Source organism: Coccinella septempunctata, chromosome X, assembly GCF_907165205.1.
Source record: "Coccinella septempunctata chromosome X, icCocSept1.1, whole genome shotgun sequence".
Classification (NCBI taxonomy): domain Eukaryota; kingdom Metazoa; phylum Arthropoda; class Insecta; order Coleoptera; family Coccinellidae; genus Coccinella; species Coccinella septempunctata.
This window is the reverse complement of record NC_058198.1, coordinates 6,779,123-6,806,692: the sequence shown is the minus strand read 5'-3', so window position 1 is coordinate 6,806,692 and position 27,570 is coordinate 6,779,123. Positions and strand designations below refer to the sequence as shown.

Below are 27,570 nucleotides of genomic sequence, written 5' to 3'. Positions count from 1 at the left end.
TCATCTAGGGGTGTCTCTGTCCAGTTTGGAAATATTATGGCCACAAACAGGAGAATTGACAGAGTTGTTAACATATGGTAGATTCCGTATGGTCTTCTTTCCATACTTGGCAGGAGATTGTCATTATCTTCTGCATGCGATCCATAGGTCCTCTTGAAATATGTAGAATGGATTCTCCTCTAGGGGTATCTTTTTCCAGTTTGGGAATATTATGGCCACAAAAAGTAGAATTGACAGAGTTGTTAACAGATGGTAGATTCCGTATGGTCTTCTTTTCATACTTGGCAGGAGCTTGACATTATCTTCTGAATTCGATCCATAGGTCCTCTTGGAATATGTAGAATGGATTCTCATCTAGGGCTGTCTCTGTTCAGTTTGACAATATTATGGCCACAAACAGGAGAATGGACAGAGTTGTTAACAGATGGTAGATTCCGTATGGTCTTCTTTCCATACTTGGAAGGAGATTGACATTATCTTCTGCATGCGATCCATAGGTCCTCTTGGAATATGTAGAATGGATTCTCATCTAGGGGTGTCTCTGTCCAGTTTGAGAATATTATGGCCATAAACAGGAGAATTGACAGAGTTGTTAACAGATGGTAGATTCCGTATGGTCTTCTTTCCATACTTAGCAGGAGATTGACATTATCTTCTGCATTCGATCCATATGTCCTCTGGGAATATGTAGAATGGATTCTCATCTAGGGGTGTCTCTGTCCAGCTCGAAAATATTATGGCCACAAACAAGAGAATTGACAGAGTTGTTAACAGATAGTAGATTCCGTATGGTCTTCTTTCCATACTTGGCAGGAGATTGACATTATCTTCTGCATGCGATTCATAGGTCCTCTTGGAATATGTAGAATGGATTCTCATCTAGGGGTGTCTCTGTCCAGTTTGAGAATATTATGGCCATAAACAGGAGAATTGACAGAGTTGTTAACAGATGGTAGATTCCGTATGGTCTTCTTTCCATACTTGGCACGAGATTGACATTATCTTCTGCATTCGATCCATAGGTCCTCTTGGAATATGTAGAATGGATTCTCATCTAGGGGTGTCTCTGTCCAGTTTGAGAATATTATGGCCACAAACAGGAGAATTGACAGAGTTGTTAACAGATGGTAGATTCCGTATGGTCTTCTTTCCATACTTGGCAGGAGATTGACATTATCTTCTGCATTCGATCCATATGTCCTCTTGGAATATGTAGAATGGATTCTCATCTAGGGGTGTCTCTGTCCAGTTTGAGAATATTATGGCCACAAACAGGAGAATTGACAGAGTTGTTAACAGATGGTAGATTCCGTATGGTCTTCTTTCCATACTTGACAGAAGATTGGCATTATCTTCTGCATTCGATCCATATGTCCTCTTGGAATATGTAGAATGGATTATTATCATCTAGGGGTGTCTCTGTCCAGTTTGAAAATATTATGGCCACAAACATGAGAATTGACAGAGTTGTTAACAGATGGTAGATTCCGTATGGTCTTCTTTCCATACTTGGCAGGAGATTGATATTATCTTCTGCATATTATCCATAGATCGTCTTTGAAAATGTAGACGGGAATCATGCTTCTGAAATAGTGGTCTTTAATCTGCTGAAGAAGAGTAAATAAGAGGATGCCACACCTAGTTGTGATTGAGGCATCTTCTTGGCATGACACTAAACTCGACTATTCAATTCTTTAAAAATTGAAATCCTCATCCATAACTGAATCCGAATGGCAATTGTGGAGGATTGTGGGTAAAGCATGTTTTAGTTGGGTGACCCTGTATCAGAATTAATTAAATGAAACACATAGTTCATCAACTGAATAATTTTCTTCCTTTTTTTATCACAACAACCTGAACATATCATAACTGTTGTTATATGTAGCTGAAGCAAAACATACAACAGAACTACCCGACTAATATTTGAGAAATTATAAATATAACAGTTGCTGTTGTTGTTTTCACCGAGTACCTGATCCGAATGATCTAGATTATTACTTCGAAGATAGGAATATTAATTATTTCGGAGATCAAATGATAGCACAAGGCAGTTCAGCTAGATGTGAACATTATTATGCACATCATGTGTGAGATTTATTATTGTTCGAGGGATGTTATTTGAATTATTCCATTTATACCTTTACTTTCTGTATATCTTTGTTAATTGAATGCCATCGGCGTTGTTTGAACTGCGAAATCTCTTGCATCATTGCGGGTACAATAATTGGTCAATTTCTTGACGACCTAATGAATTATTATTCCAGCCAAAACCAGAGGCAGAGAGGGAAGACTGATGATGGTCTTCGCATGAAAAATACACGCCTCTTCAATCTGCTTCTTCCTTCCGTTCGATATTTTTGTTCACGTCCTAATTCTGCCAGTTGATCGGTCTTCTTTTCGGAAAAGAGCAGCATTTTCTTGTGATTTCAAAGTAAAATTCATTCATTTGGTAGAAACTGTAGAAAATAGGCCGATACTCAATCAATAATATTGGAAATAATTTTTTTGAAATTCAATCTCCGTATTAGCACTCGATCCATCACCATGTGAGATATCAAGTCCTAATGTTATCTATTTATCTTGACAAATGTGTAATACAAGCAAGGTTCAACAGAATAAAAAGGTCCACAGTAAATTACAGCTGACGTTATCGCAAAAACAGAGGGGTTTTCAAATATTTGCCCAGGTGTATTAAGCGATGAGAAACGATCATTGGTTGACATGGAATTATTGGCCATCTCCGATTCCAGGCATTCGGAGTCATATTCTTACACAGGCCTCGTGACCTGCGAACCCCTAAAAAAATAATAACAACCTCAAGCCGTAAAAAGTATGGAATATGGATATTTTCCATCTGATCCAATTTTTTGCTCACTCCAGATTTGCAGGGTCCGACCTCTGGTGGCATTCGAATTTATTTTATTAATTGGCACATCCTTCAGAGACAAAAGTGAGATGAGAAAGAATGCGTCCTTTATGAAAAATGTAGGTAGATGAGAATGTGTTGTATTGGAGGGAATCCAATAACATTGGAATTGTACCGATCCAATTCCATCCATCTATTCATTTCGATCCAGATCACATGCTGCACTGAGTTTCCACTGTACCATCATGCACTTCCTCACATAGGGTTGAAATAGAAATTCACTCGAGATGTAAGAATAATTCTAATATGCTCTTTGGCGAATTGTGAACGTAGTATTTACCATCTGTGGAAAGGAACTGGAACGAGCCTGTACCAAGCCGAAGCGGGAATCTAAATAAATCGCATTCGTATAGAAAATGTGATCCACCGAAAGATTGTCATGATAAAATGTGGCGTATAGTGAATTGAGGTTTTTCAATTGAAATCTGTCGAAGTTGAGCTGCGATCGATATTACTACAAGTTCAATTGTTGAACAGAGCGTATACATATGGTAGAAAGCACAAACGATTTGTGAAAGGTTGGCAAATTTTCCGTATCCGATATATAAGATTAGGGTGGAGGGGCTGGATTTCCATGCTTTCAGCGGAATATGCTTAATCTAACATTGAAAACATCAGATTTGAATTGATTCGGCATGTGAAAATTTTTGCGGAAGAGAACGGATGGAATATACTTAAGCAAACGATCATTTGACAAATCAGAAACAATACAATTGAAAATAAGAAAAAATTAACGCGAATTCAGAAGTTTTTGCCTGTTTGTCCAAATCCATAACCAGGATGGTCTTCATCCAGGTACTGGAGAAGTACTGCAAGTTTCTGTAAAAGTTGAGCTTCATCTGGATGAATTCACGAACATTATAAACTATTAAAATTTTTGGAATGCGGTACTTCAAATCCCTGGATATTTTACTTTAGTTTTTTTGGACTCGCTGAGGGGTAGCTTCATTCCTAATACCATCTGAATCAGAGACTTCGCTCAGCAGAACCTGTTCATCAGAATCTGCTACTCAAAGATAGGTACTCTATGAAGGGTTTTTTGTGATTCTTTAGGTGGCCTGCATCTTCCATAAAAATATTTCCCATCTTGTAAGTGACACCCTTCAAAAGTAATCACTCCGAATATAACTTTGGATAGGGTATTTTTTTTCCTAGAGAAATGATTAAAAAACTATCTGTATTGAGACAGATCTGTTCCAGCCTTGCAATAACAATATAAGGACTCGTACAGTTAGTTGAGAAGAAAGTATTTCTTCAACTGAAGATTCATATCATCTATTCCATATCTTCTTTTGAAAGCAGCCTACTAATAAACCCAACGTTTCAAGGGCAAAATGTCGTTAGAAAATACGTCCTAGTTTCACAGTATTAGTAGTATCATTATTATTTCAACCCGGGACGTTGTGGCTCTATTAGCCTTTTGGGAACTGCAACCATGTAGATCATTTGTTCTCTATCCTACTCATTCATAGGAACCCAAGGAGGTCGTCAATGGTGTTGATAAAACCGACAACATCCATAGGGAGCCATTACCTCGTATCCAGGACCTGTTCCCCCAAATGAATGGTTCATAGGTCCGCCAGCTCTGGACACTTGCATACCAGTTCATCTGTTTTTGCTTCTGATCCACAGAGCCTACAAATCTCATCTGCTGACTTTCCCACACGGTACAAATGATATTTGTACCGACAGTGCCCTGTCAGCAGTCCCACCATCACCCGAAGCTCAGCTCGTGACAACTTCAGCAGTTTTCTGGTGTAGGTCGGTGAAATCATCACGAATTTCTTTGACTGAGTAAGTCCAGGAGTGTTTCTCCAGAGAGTTAATCTGTTGTTCAACTCCCATTGTTGGACCGCTGCCTTGTATTGGTATTTTCCAATCCCACACAAAGGCTCAGGTCCAGCAGGTGATAACCTTGATGCCTTTTTGCAAGTCCATCGGCTTTCTTGTTTCCTTCAACACCACAGTGCCCTAGTAACCATAGTAGAGTCACTATGTTGTCTCTGGCCAGTTGCTTTATGGTATTACGGCACTCCCATGTCAGCAGAGACCTCTGGCAGTTCGATAGTTTCACTGTAAAGCCTCTCCATGTTTATTCTAGGTTCCCCACATGTAGTAACGAAATTTCAACGGAAATATAACGTTGCTGCGATACGAATTCTAAACGTTGAAGTTGGTTCTGAAACATTGGTAACCCTGAAGAGTTATCTCAGTCAATCCTTTGTAGAGTTTTCTGTATTTCATTCAGTTTCAGCGTTGTGTAACGCTAGTGTAACGTTTCCTACTCTTTATAAGTTGGGCAAGAATGATAAGGAAAAGTTTGTTATTGGTGGTTACAGGAATGGGTTGTTGAATGGTTTCTTATTCAACGTTGTTGTAATGTTTCCTAATTCTAATTCAATATACCATGAGAAACGTTTCGTTTTAGTGGCTATCTCAACGAGTCGAACGATGAACGTTGATTATAGGTTGAATCAACGTTGATTATAGGTTGAATCAACGTTGATTATAGGTTGAATCAACGTATGGTTGAATTTATGTTGGTATTCTGCTATAATCTGTAAGACAATCTGTAACTGTCCATAAGCTTACAGGATAATTGCAATTCTGGACGTTTTAAGTGATCTGTAGCTTACAGATCGCAACTTTTTACGATAAGTAGTTCAAAAGTAAAGAAGGTAGTTACAGAATTGCAGATCGATCGTACGCTACAGATTTGTAACTTACAGATGAAAAGCAAAGTACAACCATTAGATTCATAAATACACGGTATAAGATTCAAGGAGTAACCTACCACATATAAACGTATAATACACGTTTATGTGTTTAATGGAAGCTATCTAGATCTAGACAATATAAAACATTCAAGAACTTATTTTGAATCGTTCTAGACGTCTTCAAATGGCTGTTGCGAAACAAAACGCGTTCAGTCTACTCAACCCTTCTGATGATAAAAGTTTCCAGATGGAAATCAATCGAAGCCTATTCTAGGCCATGGCTAGTTCGATTGTCGAACAGAAGCATACATATGGAGGAAATGGAAGTGAAAAGCTGGCAACTTCCTGTATCGCTCGCGTAAATATAAGATTGGAAAGTTGCGCGAAGCATTTCAGGGAGAAATATGCTTAACAACACATTAAAAATACTAAAACCAATATTGTTCGTAAGAACGCGACGCTGAACAACCGATGCGAGCAACTGAAGCAGACAGGATGAAAATGACAAGAGGCAAGCTTAACATCAAACCAAACAAAATTAAACAAAACTTTTTCTCTTAGGCAATGTGCTGGTAGTAAGCCCGGGCAGGAAGGTCCCGCAAACTTTACGTGTCTAAGTTTTCTTACGCTCCTATGGATCCAACGTCTTCCCCGGTCTCCGCAAATTATAATATTGATGTCTTCCCGCTTGACGTTTTGCGCATTGAACATATTGTCAAAAATCTTATGCAATAAACTGACATGCTATATCTCCGTGCCGGGGTGTCACGTATGCCACGTGAACTGAAAACTACAAGCTATGTTCAGTGTTATAAACTTCCCAGATTTCTCCGGCTGAAAATGCCGAGAATATTTCCGGGATGTAAAATCGTACGTTTTTTTTCTAGACGCACACCCACTGTGCAGATTTTAAACCAGTTATATTAAGGTGATGGGGGAACCCGGAAAATCTTCTCCATTCTTTTCCATAATTCGTGATAAACCTACGCACTTTTACTGAATCTTCCCATGGGGTTTCCCTCTCAACATCTGAATCACCAAGAAATAAAAAATATCAGGAAAATAGAGCCAGTTCAGCTTGTCTAATATTAGCTTGTAATAAGTCAATTTGATGTTATTTCTTTCGCTGTGTCACGACCACCGGTTTAGTGAAGGGCCTTTTTGCCACCAAAGCATCGATTTCGAGCAAATTCAAACTGAGATCTCTAATGACCGTTAAACTTGAATTTTCTGAAAAACCGTGCACTGCATAATGTTCGTTAATGCATTTCCTGAAATGAGAATGCATTATTTCCATTTCTTAGACCCTTAATACATCCACTCCGAAAATGGTATTTCCTGAAAGAAAATATATTGAGATTTCGCAGGTGGCTTGGCTTCGTGGGTACATTCATTGTTCATGCAGTAAAGCCTATATCCTGTCTGATTTCAGAGCGCTTATGTATTTACAGCCAGGAGCATTCCCTCACAATGTCTCACCCTCACTTGCAATTATAGGTAAGTTGGTGAGCATTGTTTTCAGTTGCTAAAACCCCGGGGGTTTTAACGGAATTGCTTTTTACTTTGGCGAAAATGTATGATAACATCCCCATTCTATGGGACCATCTTTCTAGAATTACCATTACCCACCCTTTCATGGGGTTAATTCACTTATACTCGACTGGTAATTGTCTTGATGCTCTGTCACCACCACTAATGTTTTGGGGGAAGTACGTACAACGCTTTTGTATCACCTACATATGTTTTTTCCTTCATAAATTATTACTTGTTGACAGCTTTTTCACTCGTAATCCTCTTATTCCGCAAATAATTTCACACTTTTGTTCCACTTCACGAATCAAGGGATTTGCCTGTCCCAAACATTCAACAAATTTTGATTTCTTGATTTCATTCTATACACAAAGAGCAGATTCATAGAATGAGCCAGACACGACCTCACAATGAAAATTACTAAGACAACTGGATCTATAAAATTGCTACTGGCCATGAAATCCCTGATCATTGTAACCTATGTTAATGATGTCCTACAAAACATTTTACTCCTATGTCTAGATGATAGTCCACGAATCCTTTTTCAGCAAGACAACATAAATTCCCATTTTGTCTTTTCTGGAAAAGCTGATCTCAAAGTTTTTGGTAGCCTTCATTTTACAGGATAAGATACCAAGAAATATCTGTAGGATATAATGTAGAGGCGATACTTCACAGACTCTGCAATACCTATTTCATGTTGCTTGGATGTAGGAGCCAAAAGCAGGTATCCACATGTAATTTCGTCGATGATATACAAGTACCTGTTGTTGAAAGGGTTAAGAGGTAAGCAGATTTACGAAGATATGCTTAATATCTTGGTGTTCAATGACCTTCGTATGCGACCGTGAAAAATTGGACTGCAAGCTTCAAAAGAGGTCAATTTTCCATCGAAGGTGATGACCGATCGGGAAGGCCAGGTTGTGTGTCAGTCCTCGAAAATATCGATGCAGTTCATGACATGATTTTATCAGATTGTGGAATTGGGCTGAAACGGATATCAGAAGCGCTGAATATTTCATACGAACGCGTTCATCATATAGTTCACGTCAATTTGGACATGAGAAAAATTGCTGCAAAATGGATGCCCAAATATTTGAATGTTAACCAAGAGCGTGCAAGGGTAGAAGCATCGCGTTCGATCTGTGCTCAATTTGAAAACGATGTAGACTTCTAAGACCGAATTGTTACTATGGATGAGACTTGGGTACATTTCTACGATCCAGAAACAAAGCAACAATCGATGGAATGGCGACACTCTGGTTCTCCAAGACCTAAGAAGTTTCGTGTCCAAAAATCTGATGGAAAAGTTCTTGCTTCAGTATTTTGGGATTGCCATGGAGATGGAGATCACTATTCGACTGACCACTATAGCCCTCTATAGGGCTTAGCTTTGGTGGAGAAGCCCATCAAATCGTCCCCTGAAAATGGTCCAAAAATGCCTCTTGACTATAATAATACTGTATGAATACTCATCTTATAGAAGGTGAAGCAAACTACATATCATATTCTACAGGTATTTCAATAGCCAACAGGCTTTTCAAAAGTTTTCTTTCTCGAACTTAAGTCAAGGGTTTGTTACCCATATTATCTAGAAATTGTAGTGTGGTGTGTGTTGAATATTTCAGTTTTCAAACTTCATCCTCCTTGTGTTCAAATGTAGTCTGCTTATCCAAATAGGCCCCCCTCTGAAAAAGCTGTAGGGGCCTGGAGAAATTAGGGAAGCATGAGTAGTGTCACTAGTTGGGTGATGTACTTTAGGTGGGACAGCCTGTAAATGCTTGGGTAATTCTTGGAGAAATTTTTTGTGCAGAATTGCATACAAGATTACTTTCTCCAAAGCGACCCACGTCGTTACAGATCGAGCTCAATGCCGTTCTCACAGAAGTTCTTGAATTAAAAAAACAAACAAAAAATTGTCCGATCCCGAGTCAAAACTCCATAAAGTTTCCAGTTTCTCCACCTCATACGGGAACAAAACTATAGATATGGCATCTGTGCAGGATGAAAGTTATCTCGATAAACGCCCGGGACTCATAGCCCAGTGCTCAGCTTTATTGCAGACGTGACTCGTGCTTTTTCAATTTCGAACTGAGGGAATGATTGGCGCTTTGGGTGTGATTGCCATGATGACGTTTCGACTTGGACAGGACGCATTTGACCGAACAATCTTGCTTGACAAACGTTCGTCCCTGTTACACAGCACGGGAAAGAGTTGCCAGATATATGAATTGTTGGTCTACTCGACCCATAAATATGCATATACCTATATCTGTATGATGTGTACACCACTTCTACATCCCACCTCTATGTCTGCGTGAACACATCAATATCTGTCCAGCATCGCACGTTTCCTGGTTCCGTACGATGGAACTGAACGCTGACAAATACGAAATTTTCCTGTTGGATTGTTTTTTCCTTCCATCTTCCGTGGAGTGAGTCCTATGAGTATTCTCTGCACAAAGGGAATTCTAATCGTTTCAAATTGTGGTCTAAAAGTTGTTGCCATTCATTATTTTAGATCTTCTCATGTTTTAGGAATTCAAAACACTGTGAGTATTGAGTGGATGAACCAGAAATAGCAACATTGATGGTGTTGACCGTTTCGTAGCAGTATACCCTTCTATACGAAGATATATTGAAAAATTCTTAGGGTATTAAGCATATCTTCGTATGCTCACCTCTTAACTCTTTTAAATACAGGTACTTGATGGCTCGATACTCCAATTTTTCGATTTTCACAATTTCGGTGGACATCCTCTTTCTTTTAATTTATTGCGTAAATCTGGTTTACTTTTTTGACCTCAAACTTCACACTGGCACTTCTAATGAGTTAACGCAATATTTTTTTCATGCATGGAACTGCTCTAGGCTAACTAGATATCAATACATCCTCGTATTCGATCTTCAGAACCTTTTTTTTGTAAGACATTCTAATTCAGAGGATTCATTGAGATATCCTCTAGAATCTAGGTTATAAAATGAGTGAAACAACCGAATGGAATCACCGAATGCAGGTGGAAAAATTAACATAAGACGCCATAATATAAGCTCAACAAAAATGTACAAATCATTTTGGAGATCATAAAAAAGCAATTTCAACATAGACATACTCCCTTTAACTTGTTCACATATTCACTTCGCGATTCCATTTCAATTTCATGCTCGAAAATATTCCAGCGGGAACCACTAAATGAATGAATCGTAAATTTTAATATATGTAGTGTACTATAAAACATTTACACCACATGTAAATGTTGAATTTTATGAGTAGGTAGTTGCCGTTAAACCAGCATAATATCAGAATCTATAGTTCTTTTAATGCATTTACTATATATCGTTTATTGAAATGAAATGTAAAAATCGTTTCCTATACTTTGTGGCTTTGCCCTCATTAACGACCGTATTATAGCGGCAATATTCGTGAAAATGCAGCGAATAAAACTTCTTCATTTTTCTTGCGAAATCCACATTGATGGCTTAGAAAATACGTTGAAAACAGCAGCTTCTTCTGTGGACATTTCTCGCATTATTGGAAAGGTGTAGACCAATGAAAATTTGAACATTGATAAGAAGCCAAAATAATCACTTCTCCAGATTAATTTTCCTGAAATTAATAAAACTATGGAGGAGGATTAAACGAACAATAACACAAATATATCAATATTGATATTTTTCGTGAGTATTTCCCCAGTATTTACTCATTATGAACACAGTGCCATTAAAGAGATACATTAATTTCCCCCATCTTCGTCTCTGTCTGAAATAATTAGATGTCCCACCTTAGAGTCGTAATTAAGGTACGTGTTGAGCATCGGAATGGGTTTTCTCCCTTTAACACCCTCGGATTCGGTCAATAAACTGTTCACGATTGATTACCATAGGTCCCATAGGCAAATAGAGAGTACAGATCTGAATGCAATTATTTCAGTCTGGATTAAGGGATGGCGCTTTCAAACAGAACAAGATTTTCACTTCAAGGCAGAACCAATAACATTTTCCGCGTTATTTGGTGATTCCTGATCGATGTACGATCCGAATGCATCGAACATTTCATCGGAAAATTGGAGCTCAGCACAAATAGTCCGTCAGATTTAATTCTTAAAAAATGTTTGTCAGTGCCGAATTTTTCCATATAGGAAGAAGACAATTTGATAGTGTTGCAAGGAGGATGGTAGATTGTACATAAGAAAGTCCACTGATCCTTTTGTGTCCTACATTGTTGAGCTTGCCCTCTAATTCCAGAGTTAAAATCCAGTTCTGCAATAGCTTCAAGGACTAAGTCCTTGCTCCTTCAAGTTTCTATACTGAAACATTTCTTGCGTTGGCTAGAAATGGCTAGGTATTTGGTAACCAGCTCCTCTGAAAACAGAATTGACTAACCAACCAATAGCAATCTTCAGATGGGTGAAGGTAAACTCAGTTCCTTATCGTATAAATGATAATAACTCCTCGCATCTACTGAAAACCAAATGCAAGAGATGCTGAAAATGGTAAAAAAATTCTCCGACATAAAAATGAAGTTTCTTATGCTTAATTCCCTTGGTGATCAATGTCCTTCGTAGGCGACCATGAAAAATTGGACTGCAAGCTTCAAAAGAGGTCAATTTACCATTGAAGATGGTGACCGATCTGTGTTAGTCCCCGAAAATATCAATGCAGTTCATGATATGATTTTATCAGACTGTCGAATTGGGCTAAAACGGATATCTTAAGCACTGAATATTTCATACGAACGCGTTCATCATATAGTGCAGGTCACTTTGGACATGAGAAAAATTGCTGCAAAATGGATCCCCAAATGTTTGAATGTTGACCAAAAGCGTGCAAGGGTAGAAGCATCGTGTTCGATCTGTGCTCGATTTGAAAACGATGTAGACTTCTTAAACCGAATTGTTACTATGGATGAGACTTGGGTACATTTCTACGATCCAGAAACACAGCAACAGTCGATGGAATGGCGACACTCTGGTTCTCCAAGACTTAGTAAGTTTCGTATCCAAAAATCTGCTGGAAAAGTTCTCGCTTCAGTTTTTTGGGATTGCCATGGAGTAATCATGATTGATTTTCTGGATAAGGGTAGAGCAATAATCGGAGATTACTATTCGACATTACTGAACACTTAACGGGAAAAAAATAAAGAGAAAAGACGCGGAAAGCTATCCAAAGGCGTTGTTTTTGCAGGAGAACGCACACAAATCTCATGTTGCCATGCAAAAAATTCGTGATTTAGGGTTTGAATTACTAGAAAACCCCCCTTATTCACCAGATTTGGCTCCATCCGACTATCATCTCTTTCCTCAACTGAAAAAAAGTTTAAAAGGTCGTAAATTTTCTTCCAACAAGGAGGTAATAAAAGCTGTGGAGGTCTGGTTTGCAGAGCAAGAAGAAACATTTTTTTTAAAGGTCTAGAGACGTCGCAGGTTCGCTGTAATAAATGTATCCAATTAAGAGGAGAATATGTTGTGTTATAAAATATTTTGACATTTTAATTCTGTTTGGTTCTATAGTAGACTAAGAATTTTTCAATATATCCTCGTAATTCTTCTCTCTAAAAAATAAATCGTAAAACCAAATTATGCTAGCTTGTTCAAATGAAAATTATGGTCAATGGTGTCGAAGGCACGTAATGAATCTGTAAAGATTACATAAACCCGACCTCCATCATCAAGGGACTCTTCTGTAACTTGTGATATTGTGGCTGGGTTAGTTACAGTCGATCTTCCCTGTACAAAACCATGCTGTGCTGACAATTAACCTTGCTGAACATGGTGGTATACAGCACCTCTTCATATACTTACCAATAGTAGCGTTACTTGAAAGATGCAGCGTTTTAATTCACCAAAAACTCGACGGTGGTCTCGAAGTCTCCGCAGCTGGTAAACACAATTCTTGAAATGGATTCGGACAGTCGTATTTGGCCGTCGTCAACGTAATAATTTCATTATCGCCTAGAGAATGAACGATCATGCGGCAGAACAGGAACAGGGCCGTTATGCCGTAGTGATTTATGAACGGCCTACACATTGTTTCACCTTAACAGGTAATTCAACACATTTCACTCTTGAACCGCTAATAGAATCGCGAACAAACACATATATACTTACTAATAAAATTACGAATGCGTGAAATTATAGGGTAGTTGTAAGCAGGGCTGTTTAATACAGTCCGCGTATGTAGTCCCAGCAGCGGCGCAAACCGCACACCGTAAATGTTACCCAAATGGAATTTAATTATTGTATAATGCATTTGTGCACCCAGCACAGTGACATCTTATAAACAAACGATTGGAGCCACTCACGGGACCTATCATATTCAATCTAAAGCCGTTAATTGACTAAATCGGGGGGCGTGAAGTCGAAAGGGCCTTATTACAATGGCGGGCACATAACGTAATTGCGATTCTAAGATGGTTGGTTGATTATTCGAGGCACTGAAACAAAGGTGAACAATACCCTGACTTGGACTACAAATAATTCAGGTGCTTGAGCTGAATACCAATAAACCCCTGTTGTTAGACGCGTGTTAGGGGGGAAAGTAACACTGGGACTGTTTGTTCTTTCACAGGCGGCGACGGCATTCCCGAATATCGGGTAAATGGGGTATTTGCCATTTTCACAAACAGAATAACATCGGAAGCATTTCCTGCAATTCGAAAATATGCAGACTTTACGTCGCGCTTTTTCAAATTCATAACTGAAGCATTTCTAGACACAAGACTTACTAAACCCTAAACTTCAGTGGAAATCTCAAATCCCCAGTGCTCTTCTTTCGTAAGTAAGGGAGCTGAAGGCTAGACAGATGGAAAAACAGTGTGGGAGTAGTGTGCTAAGATGAGCGAGTGTGTAATAAGTTGCAAATATTCTTTCCCTTTTTCTGATATAAAAAAATTAATAGATATCTACGATTGCCTTTATGCAGGATTTAGATCTTATGTCTTCCTCACCTCTTCTACCCTTTCTAGCAGCATATAATTCAGTACGCTGGCCTGGTGATTCTTTCTCATTCTTCTACACAAGGGTAACAATGGGTAAGTAAGTGTGGAATACTCTCTCAAAATGAAAAACCTTCTCGGTAATGTTTTAATTTTTTCTTTCTTCATAGCATGTCAGAAGCTCTCCATCATATGTGGAGTAACCAGCTTGAGCACTATTCAGTTTCTTTGAAAAAATGATATTGGCTTCCAGCGACCTTCTTCATATTGCTGAAATACACGACCAATCGCCAAGGACAATGGATATTTCACGCCTGGTCAACAGCTAATCATCAGCCAAATCCTTCTTACATTTTTCGAATGCTGCTATGGCTTCTGGGATCCATTCAATTTTACGCGTCTTGTCACCTGTCAAATATTCATTCAAAACAGCTTAAATATCAGTTGCGATCTTCAGACAGTTTCAGCATACCCAAGAAAGCGCGAAAATCATACACGGTCGTTGGGCGCTGAAGCTTCATTATAACTTTCACTTTCTCTGGCTTAATTCCTTGAGGTGTTATCAGGTAACCAAGAAAATTTAATTCTTCCACACCAAAAACAGACTAGGAAATATTCACTGGTAGACCAAGTCGTTAAGTAGCTTGAAAACTTCTTCAAGATGACGATGATGTCTCCCAGCGACGTTGAAGCAATCAATACATCATCCAGGTATGAACATATGAAGTCTAGTCCAAAAAACACCTGTTTCACCAAACGTTTAAATGTCCTATGCTCACACATTGAATTCAAATACTCCAACAGAGTTGTAATTGCAGTCTTTTCCTGATCTTCCAGCAAATTCCATTATTATATCTGAAATATCTGGACGGCGTCGAGTAAACCCGGTGCATTCGCCATTTTGCAACTGCCTTGGAGGCAGACGGATAGTATGGAACAAAATAAACTCTCCAAACCTTCCATTTCAGCTGAAGCTTTTTCTGTTTACACTGGTATCGCATCATTTGATAGTTTAAAGAAAGAAGATTCAATGACTGTCTGATGATCATAAAAAAAAAATCATCCTTGAGTCTCTCAGAGGACGATATTTCACATAGAAGTATTGAACAGATGCGGATTTCGAATAGGTGTTCGATATATCTTCTGTCGATTTAATTTTCAAATTTTTAACTAAAAACCAGTTGATTGAATCCCCAAGAGAGATAGAGAGAGAGAAAAAGACGTTGTCGGTTGGGATTGCACTGAATATTCATCCATTTAGCTGCAGTCGTTTCAAAGCACCATCCTGTTTGTTCTACTTTCAGCGAACGTCGGATAGATGGATTTTTAATCCGTTTTTCGGAATTGCCATGACTCCAAACGAGGACAAAGAAAATTTCACAAGGGTTTATACGTTTGCTAATTGTGAATTTGTCTTCGGTATGTTAAGTTTCCCCCTAGAACGCACAAGTGATCATTTCCGAAATATACATTGAATTTCGTTAAAAGATTACCCCAACATTTGTCGCACTTGAACCCGGAAGATACGAAATAAAAAATGTTAAAAAGAAAAAAATTTCGAGCTCAAACTGGGAACTTTGATCTGTCCATTCCTGGTCCTTTCAGTTGATGTCCTGGAATGGAGGAGTTTTGTCTTTGGGGTATAAACACTAATTCAAGATGCAATTTATTCATACTATTCGCAAAATGGCTTATAATTCCTGAAGTGGTGATTTGATAGAAACTTTTCAAAGTAGCGTTTCGAGAAAAAAATGTTTGTCCGATGTATTTCAACAGAGTTACTAAGTCATAACAATTTGTAGTAAAAATCTATTAATGTATCGAAAAATTAATTTAAATATCAGAGAGTCAAAGCCATTCTTAATAGAATATCTATGAAAGCGTGTCATGGGGTATTGTATATTGGAAAAATTAGTGTTAATGTCAGAGCGTCAGAACCATTCTAAATAGAATACTTCTATACTAGTGTGTCATATGGAATTGCTTCATTCTGAACTGTTCTTACTTATATTCCTGCAGAGATGGCAAATGCTAATGAAATCTACGATCTATAAAGAATTATCCTATCCGGAAATTGAGACGATTCAGAAAAAAATTGAGGTAGTTACTCTTACTCACCTAGAAAGAATGTTAACAGCACATTCACCAAAAGTGACGCAGCTTTCAAGAACGGTATCAGACTATGCATGGTTGCCTAAACTCAATCCATTCCGGCTTGATGGCCGCTTAAGCCCATGGCCTGCAAAAAAAATTTCAAGGATGAACATTTATGGTCATTAAGAAAAAACTCATAACATAACAATTTTAGACAGGTTCCTCTGAAACAATAACGTATGAATCCTATCAGATTTCTCCAGAACTACCACTAGTCCCAAATTAATGAACAATTTTATTTTTGGTGTTCATCTTAGAGAACTTCGAAATATTTTAAAAATTATCTGGTTTCAAATTTTGTGACGAATAAAAAGTGAAATTTGAAATCTGTTCACTCCTTTCCCTAGAACTTTAAGGGAACTTTAAAAAAACTTCAGTGACATGAGTAAAAAAAAAGTTCCATGTCTTGATGATGAAAATATTCATCGTATTTCAGCCACCAAACACATCTCCTTCCACTGTGTTTCAGATATCGGAGGGCAACAATCATAACGAAATTTCGTATCGAGAAATACCTACCTCACTTGGAATGCTTCCGCAGATCAGACGAGCAACATAAACATGATATATTTATTATGAACTTTCCCAACTTCCAGAAGTGTTCTATAGAGTTCGAGCTTAACCCATTGGTTTCCATACTACCGCATCCAACCCTCATGCATTCAAACAGAATAAATGAGAATCCATCAGATTTCTCGTGCTTCTCACTTTTACCCCAGCACGCCAGGGTGGGTTCATCTTCGATTTTCGTTCATGATATATATGTCTTGATTTTTCGTATTCGTTTTTTTTTTCAGATTCAGCGAACAATCACAGATTATTCTGCGAATTTCTGTTATATTTTGATAACATACGTTTGTTCTTAGGGTTTTTGATATCTTATAATCTTCATAGCTTTATTTCCAGACAAATAATGAAAATTCTCAACTGCCATTTCAACAGTCAATTGGTAATTTGCAAGCTAGCATTAAAAATGTTCTATTTAAATTCTCCTCAGTCGACATTTTGATCCTTCTCCAGTACTCGAAATACAGAGTAAAAACAGCTGGACAGTTCTGTACATCGAACATTAAAAGAAATGATCCCTGATACAAATTTTTATTATTTTTTGGGAGTTTACTAAACTCCTTATGTTGCATATGTTCCCATGGGAATATAAATGACTTGTTCCTGTCACACTCCAACGAAAATCTACTATATTCTCGTCAATATGACACACTGTATAATGAAAAAGAGTCAAATATATGAATCACTAGGAGTATTTCTTTCTATATCGCTGAGTAACCTACCTTTTCAAAAACACGTAGAGATTAGGTAGACCTTTGGGGTTCAAATGTTATATATCAAGAAATATACAGAAAAACTCGAGAAAAAAAAGGGAACCCTGACTAGGGAATTTTGGAGGACAACGTTCCGCTAATTTACTTTGCTGTGACAACATGATGGAATGTCACCCAGCTTCACGGAAATTGAGAAAGTATTGTAACAGGAAAGAGTGACTGACAGGCGAGCTTCTTTATCAGCTATACTATATTCTGGACCAGCGACACCTTCTGGGTCTTTTGTTGGCTGTGTTACGACTTCTCAGATACATAACGAATAAATTCCAAGACAGGTGTGAATGTTTCATTTGGAGAGATACGAGCATGCATAAGTCACACCGAGAAATGGTGACAAATAGACGAAAATATTCAATGAACGAAGCATCTCGATCGAGACAAATATATTAATTTAGTACACACTGCTTCAAGAGCAACCCCTAAAATATCGAATGAGTAGCAGGTTGGGGGACGAAAAATGAAAAAAAAGAGTAAAATACTTATTAATAGTGTTGTAAGACAAGAAAAAAATATAAAATATTTAACCATAAATGATTTTCAAAATGTTTTCCATTCCTAAAGCGATGGATTTGTGGAAAAGAGCCAATTGAACGGCTGCCACTGTCCTAGTCTTGATTTCTCTAAATTTTATCCTCTGGGGACATTCAATTCTATTGTAAATATCCTACTTTTTTATTTTATAGGAGCAATAACAAAAGAGGCCAGTGAATGGCATTTTTAAAACAAGGTGCCAATCAACTACCCTTGCCATTTAAGATTTCAGAGATTGCTGTCATCACCCTGATAGGGTTGATACAAATTGATTGGAACCAACCGTATGAAATGTCCCCCTACGAACAAAAGTTTACCTTTTTTGGAATTTTCACTGATTTTGCATGGGGGCAGTGATATTAAAGGTGGTACCTCTGAAAAATTCAATGAACAAAGCATTTCAATCAAGACAACTTATATAAGTAGTACACCTTATGGCTCTAAGAGCAACCCCTAAAATATTGAATGGGAAGGAGGTTGAGTGACGAAAAATGAAAAAAAAAAGAGTAAAATACTTATAATAGTGTTGTAAGACGCGAAAAAAAATAAAATATTTTACCGTTGAAGATTTTCAGAATGTTGTCCATTCCAAGAGCGATGGATTTGTGGAAAAGGGCTAATTGAATGGCTGCCACGGTCCCAGATTTGACTCCTTCAAATTTTATCCTCTGAGGACACACAATTCAATTGTAATTATCCTACTTTTTTAATTTTTCAAGAGCAATAACAAAAAAGGCCAGTGTATGGCATTTTTGAAACAAGGTGTCGATCAACTACCCTTGCCATTTAAGATTTTAGAGGTTGCTGTCATCACGCTAACAGGGTTGATAGAAATTGATTGGAACCAACCTTATAAAATCTCCCCCTACTAACAAAAGTTTACTTTTTTTGAATTTTTCCTGATTTTGATGGGGGCCGAGATATTAAGGGTAGTACCTTGTCAAATTGGCACACTGTATGTAGTTTTAAGTTGTATTTACAAGAAGTGTAGGCACAAATCGATATTTCTTGCTTGAGGTGGGCGTTTTTCCTAGAATTTCTGCGTTTGAGGGATACGTCATGCAAATGTCCACAATATTGTTGCTAATTATTCACAGTGGGAGAACTATTGACAGAGCAGCTGGTTGTTTTTGTTGGCGAAACGATGGGTTTGTAGCGAGGCCCCACAGTCACACCTTCTTCATGTTCCGCAGTTTACATTCCCAACACGCCGCTCCGAAATTACAAATGGATGCCATTTAATTACATTGTCTTGGCAAGTAGTTATAAAAGTAACGGCCCGGGAGTTAGTAAACGAGCAAGCGCCTTTTGCAATCTGTAATCAGACTGATTTAGAAACGCGTCTCAGAATGCCCCCAGCCTGATTCATATAAAGGGTCCTACCCATCAGAATTCGCTCCTTTCATTTCGCAAAAACTAGCCACGAATACAGATGATCACTTCGTTTCATCAATACCGATTCAGTCGGTGAAATTAGGAAATTGTTTCTTTCGGCGCGCAGTGAATGCGGCACAGCGTACGATGAAGGATTCCGATTTAACAATTTGCCCTGGCCATTGATTTTCTGCGGCAACATACAGATTTTATTTGACACCTCATCGTTAGAACTACATGATGGATTCTGAAAGCGGCTCTTTACTTCGTTACATCCACACCGTTCGAGGAAATGCCCCATTTTTTTTTTGGTTGGAATTTGCGGTTCGCGATCTGAATGATAAGATTGAATTGCGGGTCTGGAATCCATTGAGCATCGAGATCTGATTATAACTATCTGGGGTTGAAAGCAACAAATTGCTCGAAAATTTATTTTCGATTTTCGACAATTTCTTACAACTTCGATTACTCAGGTGCTTCCAAAATCATAGACCACCTGAAGAGGAACACTTGATATCCCAAGATGACTTTGCAAAGCTGCCTGTTCGAATCCCTACTTTTATTCACTCTTTGTGTTATTGAACCCTGAACTGCCCTTTCCTCAATTTAAGTCTGAAATTCTGCACTTCTTTCCTCCTTTGGACTTTAACAACACTACCATGATGATTTCTTGAATCAGATAAGGAGATAATAGACAATAAGAATATGACCACTTGATATCCTAGATTGTAGAGATTCTAGATTTCAAAAGATGTTGCCTTGCACTGAGACTTTAAGATCTATTATCCCCCTATCAGAGCTCTTTTTGGCAATATGTCGTCTATACCCCGCCTTTCAGTCTTGTCTCTAGAATGACTTCAAGGAGGTTACCTCCTCGATCTGCAAGTTTCTCATCTAAAGCATTTTTGCTTTGTCTAGGAGTGGCAAAGCATTATGTCACCAGATGATCTGGAATGTCAGGTGCTTCCTGAGGTGACAATACCCAGGAAAAAATCCAGTAAGGGGATACAGCATTATTCTTGCAAAGATCCAAATACAAAGATCTCGCAGTATTTGTTCCCAAGGAACTTTTCACAATAGTTCAGTCTCAAAAGATTGCCCACTCCAAAATCTTCAGAATAAATACTGTTAAATGGTTCAAAAATCATGACAGGGTATTTGAGGCTGGCACCAAACGCTCACTATGAGAATTAATAGGCCAATGCACTTGCCAGGAATAGAGCAAAAACTACTTTCATTTGCCTGCAACCTTTATGTGGCATAGGGAAATGTATCTACAGGAAAGAATGTCATGAGAAGGTGAAAATTGATACAGAATCTTCAGAAGATAGGACACTACAAAGAATTCCTTGCTTATGGATCCTACCAAGAAGAAGCTACACTTCCTCTGGATTTCTCACAGGGGAGTGTCACCTCAGGAAGCACCTAATGAGAATGGTTCCAGCAGAAACTGGCGAGTAGGAAGGAGCAGGAAACTCCAGATCACCTGGTGACAGAGTGCCCAGCCATTGCTAGCCAACGCAAAAATGGCTCTGGACAAGAAAATTGGAAATAACCTCTTTGAAGCCGCCCCAGATACTGGAGTTCATCAGAACTCTGTAACTGGACGAATACTGCAGATTACATAGCGGCAAAGACAGCTCTGATGGAGGCACAATAGATCTCAAGGTAGCAGTGCAACCTCCTTTAAAATCCAGAATCTACAATTCAAGTACGACTATTCTTTGGATATTCGAATCTTATGGTTAGTGGTTATGTTTCTCATAGCTTAAGAAAGCTTCGATCATATACTTCTCTTTCCAATTTGGATTAATTGAAGTTTGGGAGAAAGATTTTCTCACTTATAAAGACACATCAGTACTGAAGATACTGATACCATATATCAGATTTCAACAAAATTGGGACCTTCACAGTGCAAAGAGGACCAAGTTATATCATTCTGAGAAGTAGATGGTAGGTTTTCCTGGTATATTTGGAACATCCCTCATACTGTATGATCATAAGCCACCCTTCATCATCCTGTTTGCTCTGTAGTTTCAAGGCCCTCTTGTCGTGACCAGGCAAAGTGCAAGCACTACTTTGAATAAATTCAAGAATGAAAAATACCATTACATGGGATGATTTGTAGTTGGTACAATTTTCGCTGAATTGACCCCACCATCAATTTCGGGATGCGTTATTTGCCTTTATGTCCTCATTTGATATTTAACTGCGGGTATGGTAGGGAGTTAATACTCACTTTATGGTTTCATGAGATTCATGAGGACCGTATTATATATCGCTAGGATTGTTGAGTAATCAACACGGTCGGTTTACATATGTCGAGATGGATAGTAGGGCTACACCTACTTATGCATTCGAAAAGTTCGCGATGTATCCCTCTCAAAGAGATTTTATCCCTTGATTTGCATATTTACTGAAAGAGACTATTACAAGCTTTTCAGATCGGATGCTGGGAGACCCTACAGAACATTTCTGAATTATATTCATATTTCACTGCTCGATTCTAATTCAAGCATTGTCAGGCAGAGTTATTGGGCATGAATTAGTGTATTCGAGAGAGAACTATGAAACAAAATCTATGGAGTGAATTATTTAACGTGAATTGAATCGGTCATTTGGATATTGATGATTGGGTATTTAGATGTTCATAGGATGCTCTGAAGTAATTTGTAGTTGGTTAGTTCATCTCGAATGAATACGCATATCAATAGAGAAATGAAACATTTCAGTCTGAAAAGAGACGAAACTCCAATTATTCGGTTGATGAAAGCCACAGAGCGTAGCATGAAATAGGAAAGGAATAGAAATTGAAAGAAGTTCGGAATCCCTGTATCAATTCACTGAGAATAGTAGTTCATTCACCATCATCTTTTTGACTAACCTGTGATGACAGTTCGTGAATATAGCCTAATCAGAATTATATGTCATGATGAAAATTGTGAAAATTCAAGCATTAAGCAAGTCGTGGTCTGCACCGATAGCATTTATGTTTGCCACTTGCATTTTCCATCAAAGACATTCTTTTCGAAGACATTATCAGATATTCTGAGACAGATAGCATCATTTGTGATTCCGTTTTATCATCTGCAATCCCTCTTTTTTTAGCGAAATCATTTGCAACCCTTCCAGAAGTTTCAAATTTATTCACAAACCTCGTAAATTTTGAATGTTGAGTATTCCTCTACGGGTGTTATCGAAAATAACTTCCTGTTCTCAATCAAATGTTTCAAAATGAATGAAGCTACAGTTTCTCGATGAATTTTGAAGAACAAAGCTAACGGGCATATATTGCAAAAAAATCTGATTAATAAAACAGATAAGAAGGGTGATTGCTTCGAATATTTATCATGTCCAAGTCTCAGTAAGGTAAAATTAAAAACAGAAATTGCAAAAGAGCAACAAACAACAAGGCCCAATTAGAACTGAAGCAATTGACAATTTTTTTTTATAAATTGATACATATTTTTTGGGGAAATCACAAAGGTGAAAATCATTTCGAAAAAGCAGACAAAATGTTTTATGGAATGGTGTGTATTATAGTTTTCTGATTCGTGATCATTCAAATTCATTCAACTTTCATTCATTTCAACTTCATGCTTGATATTTGTAGAAATATTGCTTCTTCCTAACTGGGAATCTACAGATTCCATACGATGATAACATCGTATTTTTCTCAACATTGAACAAATTCTTTGAAAATTGAAAAAGGAAGACCATGCAAATTCACCTAGGTGATTTTATCATTTCATTTTCATATCTTGGAAAATATTCTAGCCGATTACAACTATTGAAATAGTTGGGCACATTCTTCGACTAGACAACTATTTTTAATTTCGATCTTCCATTAACCAAAGTGAAAAAAAAAATAGATGACTCATTGTTAGTAGTCAATGAACATAATACTACTTTATCATTGTCTTCAGTCAATCAGTATTCCGAAGGGGATACAGGGCTTCTACACCTACCCAATATATATCCAGCTTTCGAACAACCGGGATGCTCCCGAAGGACATATAGTTGATGAGTACGTTCCTTCTGCAGATTTCAGTTACACGGCGTCCATTTGTAGCTGATTCATCGGAAATCCTTATCGGTATTCACTTTTCGTGGAGCAATATTGATGACGGAAATTTTATGCAGTTCATAGCTTTATCCGGTCATTTCTTCAGAGGAACTTCAACTGAAAATTGTCTGCTGATCGATAGATAGATATATCTCGGTTCAGGTAATCACTTTGTACAATTTTATTAATTTTGATTTATTACTATGAAACTTTCTCTTTGAGAACTTCAGAGTTCCTAGCTTGTGCGGAAATGGATACTTTCTCACACGGAACTGTCGGAAAAGAAATAGCAGGCGTTTAGTGAAATGACTCTTTTCGTCTTACTTGAAATATTTTTTTGAATTTGGAAAGATGATTTCATTTCCCCTTCAAATAAGAATACGTTTCAAAGTTATAGTCTACATTACAATTATAAAGATATAGCTATTTTATATCAACAAACACGTTACAGAATTTCAAATATAAAATTATGCCCCTAGCCCAAAATTACTCCATTGGTTGACCTTTGTATTCCACTCCATTCGTGTGATTTCACCAACGTTGCAGAATGGCGAATGCGCCATCCATTGGCTTGAATTTACAAGTGCAGATTACTGCATTGATTTGAGAGGAATAATTAAGCCTTTAGTGTTAAAGGAGAAATAGATCAACGAGTATGCCTAGTCGAAGAACAACTGACTTCTAGGCATGCTAAAAAATCCTGAACAAACAGGTGAACCTGCTGGATGCTGAAATCTCGATGTGAAAAAATGCACACAATCTCTTCAACACAAAATCGAGACACGAGTAACTTTCCAAAGCTAATAATAATGTTGTACCGAAACAGAAAACAATGCAACCTGACATAATAACAAATGAGCATCAGGAAGAAGTGGGTGTTCTGAAAAAGAGAAATACAGTGGAGTAAGGCTGATGAATTGCCGTTAATAAATATTCAACTTCTGTAGTGTATCCCATGTTCCGTTATCCGCCAATACATCGCTATTATTCATTCTCATTCAACTGTAATCGAAACTGACATGATTCGATCGGGATAGATATTGGCCGTTAGAACGTTGAAACTTGAAAGAGGAGAAAGAAGGAAACTAATAAACATCCAGACCGAGTGTGTGACCCGAATCGACGACTATCCGGAGAAGTCAGTGCAACTCCAGAAAGGAACAGAGAGCAGTGAACGTGATGAATTTCAAAAAATAACTACATGAATACGTGTCCCCCAGACGGGAACAAAAAAGGATGATTTTTAAGGGAAATTCCGCCTTGAAATATAGGGCCGTCCTACACGCGAACTATATGAAGGGATAGAGAAATAATTTTATTTTTCTTCTTTGTACAGAGCACTCAGAAACTCGATTGAAAAAAATGCTATATGACAAAAATACGAGGATGTATTGATATCTAGTTAGCCTATACCAGTTCCATGCATACATAAAATATTGCGTTGCCATAGCAACGAACAATAACTCATTTGAAGTGTCAAAGTAAGAGGTCAAAAAAGTAAACCAGAGTTACGCAATAATTTAAAAGAAAGAAGATGTCCACCGAAATTGTGAAAATCGAAAAATTGGAGTATCGGGCCATCATCAAGTACTTGTATTTAAAGGGGTTGTATTTAAAAGGGTTGAGGTAAGCAGATTTACGAAGATATGCTTAATACCCTTGGTGATCAATGTCCTTCGTATGCAACCGTGAAAAATTGGACTGCAAGCTTCAAAAAAGATAAATTTTCCATTGAAGATGATGACCGATCGGGAAGGCCAGTTTCTGTGTCAGTCCCCGAAAATATCGATGCAGTCCATGACATGATTTTATCAGACCGTCGAATTGGGCTGAAACGGATATCTGAAGCACTGAATATTTCCCACAAATGCGTTCATCATATAGTTCACGTCAATTTGGACATGAGAAAAATTGCTGCAAAATGGATCTCAAATGTTTGAATGTTGACCAAAAGCGTGCAAGGGCAGAAGCATCGCGTTCGATCTGTGCTCGATTTGAAAACGATGTATACTTCTTGAACCGAATTGTTACTATGGATGAGACTCGGGTATATTTCTCCAGAAACAAAACAACAATCGATGGAATGGCGACACTCTGGTTCTCCAAGACCTAAGAAGTTTCGTGTCCTAAAATCTGCTGGAAAAGTGCTTGCTTCTCTTTTTTGGGATTGCCATGAAGTAATCATGATTGATTTTTTGGATAAGGGTAGAACAATAACCCGAGATTACTATTCGAGATTACTGACCACTCTACGGGAAAAAAATTGAAGAGAAAAGACGAGGGAAGCTATCCAAAGGCGTTTTGTTTTTGCAGGAAATCGCCCCTGCACACAAATCTCATGTTGCCATGCAAAAAATTCGTGATTTAGGGTTTGATTTACTCGAACACCCCCCTTATTCACCAGATTTGGCTCTATCCGACTATAATCTGTTTTCTCAACTGAAAAAAAGTTTAAAAGGTCGTAAATTTTCTTCCAACGAGGAGGTTATAAAAGCTGTGGAGGTCTGGTTTGCAGAGCAAGAAGAAACATTTTTTTTGAAAGGTCCAGAGACGTTGCAGGTTCGCTGTAATGAATGTATCCAATTATGAGGAGAATATGTTGAGTAATGAAATATTTTGACATTGAAATTTCGTTTGGTTCTATAGTAGGCTAAGAATTTTTCAATATATCCTCGTGAGCGCGTTGCTGAGATCCAGATACCTCTAAATCTTTCAGTTCTTTTTGGAATGATCTATCCTCGTGAGATTTTACTAGAGTGGTTCGGAGTTTTACTGTCTCTTGGAAATTTTCATTATAGCTAAATTTTCCAATGCCACGTGAGGGTCCCAGGCTGATGAAAGGAGTTTTTGTTGCTTCCCTTGTGGCCTCTTCATCAGCTTTAATTTCCGAACTAATAACCTGATAATCCACTCTCAAACAGATCTTGTTATCTTCTCCTTCTTCCTCTGTTCAGTATATGCAACTGCTCTTGATTAAGCATGGAATACGTTCATCTGCAGTTAGGTTTTTCACATGTTGGGACATATTCCAGGATTTCACCCCCTTCCCTATTCGCCCTTATTTTCCGTAGCATTCTAAATGAACCTTTTGTATTCATCAGCATACGAACGGTATAAGCTCAAAAAGGTTATTCTTGATTCAACCAAACTGGCATGTACAATAAATGAAAGCAACCGAAACAACCCTCACTTACTCCCCTGAATGGCGCGTCAATTCGGAGTAAACTGAAACACAATTCATAGATATTCAGGAGTATCACGCAGCACCCTGAACTCGGCTGTTCTCAACCACTTCAGAAGCTGGGAAGTCGATTAACGTCACGCGTACGGAAGAGAAATAGAGCTTAAATTGCTGCACATCTAAGTTTCTTAGCGTAGAATCTGCCGGAGCGGGGCACTCGAAAGTGTGCGGACGGAACGGGCAAAATACCTCATTTATTTCATTTCCTACAAATTATTTTCTTTCGGGGATCGCCTAACACCCGCATTTATGTAGTTATTATTTTAAATTGAATTCTGCTCGACGAACTATGGAATATGTTATTCCGGGGACGGATTTTTGACCAGACAGGGAGCTTCCTGTTATACAGCGTGTCCCAACGAAAATTTGACACCCTCAGAGCTCAGAAACAAAGAATTTTCAGCAATTTCTGTTTGAGGGGGACGAATTTCCATCATAAGTTTGAAATATTGAATTAGATCGAAAAACTATTCAAATTCGTTTTCCCAAGATAATTTGGAAAGATTATATCGACGTTCATACTCTGTGAGATACAGGGTTTTGATTATCTTTCAACAGATAGAAGGAAGAGGTCAATATTTCTATCAATCGAAAGTTACTATCATCCCCTACAGATTTTGTTTAATCCAAAGACATATACTAAAATAAGTTGAGGTCAAAGGAAACCCTTTTTTCCCTTACAATTTTTTCCGAATCGGCTCGGTTTGAAAGATTGTGCCAAAGAAATGACTAAAATATTTTCACATTATTAGTAGAA

The 27,570-nt window shown here is 37.9% G+C and overlaps 1 protein-coding gene across 2 annotated transcripts in view; it reads right to left on the bottom strand.

The window, feature by feature from the left end:
* The window catches only part of LOC123321544 (lachesin-like), a 94,348-nt gene that overhangs the window by 40,483 nt on the left and 26,295 nt on the right, over nt 1–27,570 (bottom strand). For both annotated transcript variants that reach the window (XM_044909206.1, XM_044909207.1), the window contains exon 2: nt 16,226–16,346. In XM_044909206.1, the coding sequence (XP_044765141.1) occupies nt 16,226–16,295 (70 nt within the window). In that variant the 5' untranslated portion in view covers nt 16,296–16,346. The remainder of the gene's footprint in view (nt 1–16,225; nt 16,347–27,570) is intronic.